At 35.6% G+C, this 6827-nt stretch overlaps 1 protein-coding gene across 3 annotated transcripts; it reads left to right on the top strand.

The window, feature by feature from the left end:
- Positions 1–417: 417 nt before the first annotated feature.
- LOC129451087 (uncharacterized) lies at positions 418–2486 on the top strand. Of its 3 annotated transcripts, XM_073870059.1 has the most exons (5): positions 418–489; positions 1140–1199; positions 1314–1505; positions 1595–1930; positions 1994–2486. In XM_073870059.1, exons 1-5 carry the CDS (start codon positions 471–473, stop codon positions 2425–2427), a joined length of 1041 nt encoding a protein of 346 aa, XP_073726160.1. In that variant the 5' UTR covers positions 418–470; the 3' UTR covers positions 2428–2486. The 3 variants fall into 3 exon arrangements, with proteins under 3 accessions (XP_073726160.1, XP_073726159.1, XP_055070114.2); XM_073870058.1 differs by having other exon boundaries at positions 1607–2486; XM_055214139.2 differs by having other exon boundaries at positions 1595–2486.
- Positions 2487–6827: the final 4341 nt, after the last annotated feature.

Raw genomic sequence — 6827 nt, 5'->3', positions numbered from 1 at the left:
TTGGCTTATACTGTTTACATTGTTATAATAGTAAAAATGCATGTTTAAAATGTTAATATAGTAAATGTATGATTTTAAATAAAATTATTATTTTAACAGCGATGAGTAATTACAAACTTTTAACTACAGGCTTGTCTAAAAAGTTACATGTTCATTCTGTTTCCCACTGGTTTTCATGAAAATATATTACATTATTTACATTATGATTGTATAAGTATTTATAATTAACTAGAAAAGCTTATATTTTTAGTTAATAATCTTATTTAATAAAGTTTTAAAAAATAACCAAATAAAATATAGGGAGGGGACTGTGCCATGCAAATATGTGGGGTACGGCCTCCTGAGTCTGGCTAGCCCCACCTCTGTACTTCAAAAAGGTCAGAATTTCATTTGGGCCCTTACAGCAGTAACTGATTTTCGCAAGGACATCTCTCTCGGTTATATTAAAGCAGCCTTGTTTTTGTCAAACAATGGACTCAAGTCTTACTGGTAAGTTATTTTTGTTTTATATGTTTATTTATCAAGTTTGATTTACCAAGTTATCTTCATTTGTAAAAACAGTTTTATTTTGTTTTTATTTTTAACAGGATATATATATAGCAATAATAGGGACAAAATTAAAATGTAAAGTTCAGTTTAAATTTTACGTTCTGTTTTTCATTTTCATTTTTATTTTCACAAATCTTAAAACTGAACTTTACATTTTAATTTTGTCCCTATTATTGCTTGGGCACGAATAAAAAGCCTTTTAAAAAATGTATTTACAGATTCCTTTTCCACCTTGCCTTTTTATTTTAATATTGTCAGTCTTGACTCAAGATTATATTGAAAATGAAATGTCAAATCATCAAGTTAATTAAATTTTTCAATTTGGCCAGAATGATGCTTCATCACGAAATAATTTAATATAATGTTTTAATTTTTATTTAAAAAAAAATTCATTTTCAAATTTGGGACATATTTTGCGATTTTATTTTTTATTTTATAATTTAATTAATTACTTTTAAAAAGTCCAAAAATACCTTCCATAGATACTAGCAACAGCGATCTGCAAGATAATACGCTGTTATTTTAATTACACATTCTGTTTTTTTTCTGAAAATGTGATACTTACACTTTACAATTTTTATACCAAATAGTAAATGCCCCAGCAATACATGAGGGCTCTCAAATCGTCATTGGTGCCTGTGAACTGCAAGGTAACTATATTATGTGATTTTTTTTTACTTCTCTTTAATCTGTATTTTTGACTATTTTTGATGTCTCTTAATTCTGTTTGAAAAAACTTTTCTTTCTGTTTTTTATACTTGTAGATGCAGCATTACTAGTTACACAGCCAGAGTTTGCACCACAGAATACCTCTACAAAATCTTCAAGACTTAGTCATAGTCGGAAACGAAAGCAGGCCGGTTCTATTCTCTGTGATAAAAGGACATGCCCGGACAATACACTAGTTTCTGAAGCGCAACCTCGAGATACTGCCACAGATTTTATTAAAACAGTTGGTAAGTGTGATATGTAGCTAAATATTCGATTTGCTATGTTTAAATACTGCTATGCTGTAGTGTACTAATCTTACTGTGTTTCTATACAGAAAACCTATTAGGAGCTGGAGAAGGCACAAATTCCTGGTCTGCTGCGTTGGCAAGGGTCTTAGAAGCTAACGGTGATGCGATAGTACCGGATACTACTACCGTCCTGACATCGTCTTTGGACCCACATACATCTGCTGTGGTTAATCTGCCACAAGTGGTTGGAGCCGATGTTGAGCCTTCTGTGATTTTTGAACAATCTCTACCTGCAAATCAGGATCATTTCAATGAGTTGTTGCTGAGTTTGATTGCACAAGTGAAAAGACAGAATGAAGTCATCGCTGCATTAATTTCGAAGTTTACAGATCAAGAGGCATTGCTGAGAAGCCAGACTGAAGGTATCGCTGCAATAATTTCGAAGTCTACAGATCAAGAGGCATTGTTGGGAAGCCAGACTGAAGGTATCGCTGCATTAATTACGAGGACTACAGTTCAAGAGGCATTGACCAGACTTATATTTGAAGCGCTCCAGAAGATGTCTGAAGAACAAAATTTGATGAACAGAAAATTGATTGACCGATTGGAGAACATTGAAAAAAACATGAGAGAAAAAGCGTTACAATTACGTGAAATGATAAACACAATTAACCAGATCCATAAACACATTTTTCAACATGAAGTTATAAAACCTGCGCCTGTAATGGTAGAGCTCTCAAGTCCCCAAATACGTGAAATGCAGAATGAAATGATTCAGATTTTTGAAACAAATTTGTTACAAACAGGTTATGGCGGAGAAAATTCTGCCGATGATTCGAATTCACCAGATACTCTTACGGGTTTAAGTCAGAGTGACGTAGACATACTAGTGCGTGATGGAGGGACAGAAGGTGTTTAGCATCCACATCACATCTGTTAACAGGTACAGTTACATCAGAGTTTGAATAGTCTACTCATTTTCAATATTAAAATATGTTATTACCTTAACTAAGAATTGTTGATACATCCCTCTATCATCTGTGTGCGTGCACGTAAGCGCTGGAGCGCGCTGCGACGCTTCGATAGCATTTAGCTTAGCCCCATTCATTCAATGCTACCATTTAGAGATAAAGTTAGAAGTGACCAAACACATCAACGTTTTTCCTATTTAAGACGAGTAGTTATACGAGCAAGTTTGGTGGTACAAAATAAAACGTAGCGCTTTTCTAAGCGGATTTAAAAGAGGAACTATATTTTATGGCGTAATAGCACTTTTGGGAGTACTTCGACTCGCCTGAAAAGTCCGCTCCCCTTCTCACTCTCATAATGGGAGAGGGAGGGTGTTACTGCGCCGAGTCGAAGTACTCCCAAAAGTGCTATTACGCCATCAAATATAGTTCCTCTTTTAAATCCGCTTAGAAAAGCGCTACGTTTTATTTTGTACCACCAAACTTGCTCGTGGGGCTAAGCTAAATGCTATCGAAGCGTTGCAGCGCGCTCCAGCGCTTACGTGCACGCACACAGATGATAGAGGGATGTATCAACAATTCTTAGTTAAGGTAATAACATATTTTAATATTGAAAATGAGTAGACTATTCCTTTAACGGTTTTATAAAGTAAGCTGGTCATCTCACATCTAATACGACGTTTAAGTAGACACTTTACCAATCCAGTCGCTAAGCATGTATTCCCCATGGTTTTTGTTAGACTCAGTCAATATGAATGATACCCTTCAAGCTCTCCACAGCGTCACGGACAATCCTTTCGTTGTCAGGACCTCCAAGTTTTTCTCTGATCTCAGAAAGTTTTTCCACAATAAAAACTTCCTCACGCAGTTCGTGCAAGATGCTGTCAACTGACCCCTGAACCCTCAGGGGATGAATCCTTAATCCACAACGGCTCAATGCTTGAGAAATGATATGTTTGAGTTCTGGCTTGAACAGAGCACGTGACAGTTCAACAGGAGTTGTGTCTTTCTATGCTAAATATAAAATATATTACTTCAATTGTGTTGTTTACTTTAGAACTGTAATTGGGATATGCACATGAGCAGAGATAAGTTTTTTTCAAAATATGAAATTGTATTTTTTTTTTTTTTTTTTTTTTTGGCCATTTTTGCCTGTATTTATCAGTGTGTAAGGAGATGACAGGAAAGTAAAGGGAGGAGAGAGGAGTATGGGATCGTCATATTGTATTTCTAAAGGCAGGGTAAAGATGAATGTCCATGTATAACTATAGTACAGTAATAATTAATGTTGATTTGCATTGAATAAAGTAGGCTATGCGGCTCTTCAATGTGGCCTTTGAAACAAATATTTGCCTACCCCTGGTCCAAAGGTGGCACAATCTGGGAACAGCCACCCTAAAATGTGATCCACCAATGATCTGTCAATTTGATGTACAGTATATATGCCATTGGATACTTTATTAGGTACAGCCTGATCATTATTTACATGTAAAGTTAGCATTTTCAGCGCTCAACCATGACCATGCTCCTCCCAAACTTAAATAAACTTCATAAAAAAGTATTTGACTGCTTTGTTGAATTGAATGCATTTAAGATTTGAGTGTTTCATTATCACATGATTTTTACATGATTTGTGTTTTTGTATATAATATTGCATATAAAATTATATGATCTTGTTTGGGGGGGCAATATAGATTTCGCCTAGGGCAGTGGTTTTCAAACTGGGGGCCACGAGATGGTGCCAGGGAGGCCCGTTTTATGACATTTTATGAAATACATTAATTTATCATGAAGTTTGTGTAATTAAACCTAAAAAATATAAGGCTACTAACCAAAAGCACTACTTTTTTAATAATAATTTAATGTTTTTTGTTATTAAAATGTTGAGTTTCAGAACAGTTTTTGTCACAAATTTTCTTTGGGGGGCCGAGAAGGAATGCACCGTACACAAGGGGGACCGCACACTGAAAAATTTTGGGAACCACTGGCCTAGGGCTTTAAACGGCCCTGCACCTGAGATTAATAAGAAGCATGGCTGTTTTGGGTGAATCCTCAATGGACTAAAAAACTTTTTGGCTTTGTTACGGCTGCTCAGCAACTGAATTTTCTGACTCTGGTGTTGAAATTCAACTGTGGCTTTGAGACTGACGGTGGGTAAAACATTAAATATTTAGTAGTTTTCAATCACTGAAGAATCTTACAGACATTGGAGACACTTCACTTCACTTCACTGCTCTGAATGTTTGCTGTCCTGTTACGCTTGCTTTCTTTGCTTCTTTCAATTTTTAACCCATCTCTTCTGTCCTCTTCAAGTTTCTTACTGGTTTCTTCCTCTCTGTTCCTCACAATGTAGCTGGATTTTAGCCTTTCATAATTCACTCAACCTCATGTTGCTGTAGACTCATGACACATTTGGGGACATAAAACTGTAAATTTGTAATCTGCTTTTTTATGGGCTCAACAAATCAGGACTCATAAAGAGTCAAATTGTAAGACTGCAGTGGATTTGGACGCTGGAAAGCAAAAATCATCTTTCTTCATTGATAGCCATTAAAAACTCACAGTGTATTCTTATAAAACAACATAACTGCAATCAGATAGTTTGTTGTTATTATAGTGAATGTTTTTCCCATCTGCTACATTTGACATCACAGCTCAGGATTAGAGATGCACAATCCCTGATTTTTGCTGATATCCTAATTTTCCACTAATTTTAGGCAATAACAGATATTAGCCGTCAAAAGTACAAACTTATAATAATTTATATAACACTTTTCTGGAGCACTTTACAGATGAAATGGGGATTCTTCTTAACCACCACCAATGTGCAGCATCCACCTGGATGATGCAACGTCAGCCGAATTGCACCAGAACAACCACCAGCTTATTAGTGGAGAAGAGACAATTAGTATAGGGATGATTAGTAGGGCAACGGGCAAGTTTGGCCAGGATGCCGGGGCACACCCCTACTCTTTTTCGAAGGACATCCTGGGATTTTTAATGACCACAGAGAGTCAGGACCTCGGTTTAACGTCTCATCTGAAAGACGGTGCTTTTTGACAGTATAGTGTCCCCGTCAGGAACCACACAGACCACAGGGTGAGCACCCCCTACAGGTCTCACTAACACAACATGTGGCTCCTTTTAGATCGAGGCTAGTCAACTGCCGGTCATCTTTGTCTGATTTAAAATCAGTGTCGGTACTTTTTCCTTTTCACTGTGACTGTAGATGGCACATGACGGACAAAAAAACAGAGAGTCATAAAGGTGCTGCGTGGGATCCCAACCATCTGCGGGTGCGTAATTATCAAATCCAATTTGAGCTTTGGATGCATAAAAAATTAACTTGTGCGACTAAACCGCGTGACGTGCTGACCGGAAGTGATGTGTTTTAGTGCGTTCCAATCAATACACTGTGTGCAAGGTGAACATTATTCATCCTTTTTTGTTTATCAGTAACACTTGAATCCTTTAAAAACGATTTATTATTGATAAGTAAATTATTAAGTATAAATACATACGTAGAAAAGCTCTTGCCTTGACTCGGATTTACGATCAAACTGAAATTTCATTGCGACTGCCACTAGGGGGCGAACTCCAGCCATCGTGTCTGGATGTAGTGTACAATGGAAAGGCGGTTTATATCTTTAAAATATAAAAAATAAAAGTGCAATTTTAGTCATTAGGAGATGACTGACTATATGTTGTGAATAAAAAGTAACAATTTATGAAAATAAACAGTTATAAACAAATGACGTTGATTTTTTACACTTTCCCTTTTTTGTGCAATGTTCATACACTCTTAGAACGGATGTGTTAAAACAACACATTAGTTGTACAATGTAATAACACATCTCTGTGTTATTATTGAAACAACACATTTTGTGTTACTTTTAACATACTTTTAATCAACAGAAAATGTCACAGAATGTGATAAAATTACACATGTGTTAAAAGTTTAACACAAAAAGATGTGTAAAAAATGAACACATCCTTTCTAACAGTGTATGTTGAACTATTAAAATTTGGTTCTTGCAATGTTAATCTGCTATTAAAATATTAATAAAGAAAATATGAGTTTTCAGTCATTAAAAGGCAAAATACTGGATACAAGAAGTGTGCATCTTTTTTGAGAATGCATGTTTATTTATTTAGGATCTATAACAAAACGTAACAAAAACATATAATATATAATAAGTCAAAGTAAAAAATATATAAAAGGTAAAAATAGGGGGAAAAGTTTGGCCCGCATCATATTTGAAATTTTTTATCTGGCCCTCCCCTGCTTTAGATATTACACATCTCCTTATATAGAGCAGAAATACAGATACACACATATGTTGACATGGTT

This window comes from Misgurnus anguillicaudatus, chromosome 8 (genome assembly GCF_027580225.2).
Source record: "Misgurnus anguillicaudatus chromosome 8, ASM2758022v2, whole genome shotgun sequence".
Taxonomy (NCBI): Eukaryota; Metazoa; Chordata; class Actinopteri; order Cypriniformes; family Cobitidae; genus Misgurnus; species Misgurnus anguillicaudatus.
Note: the sequence above shows the minus strand (reverse complement) of the source record. Positions and strands in the feature narration are given on the sequence as shown.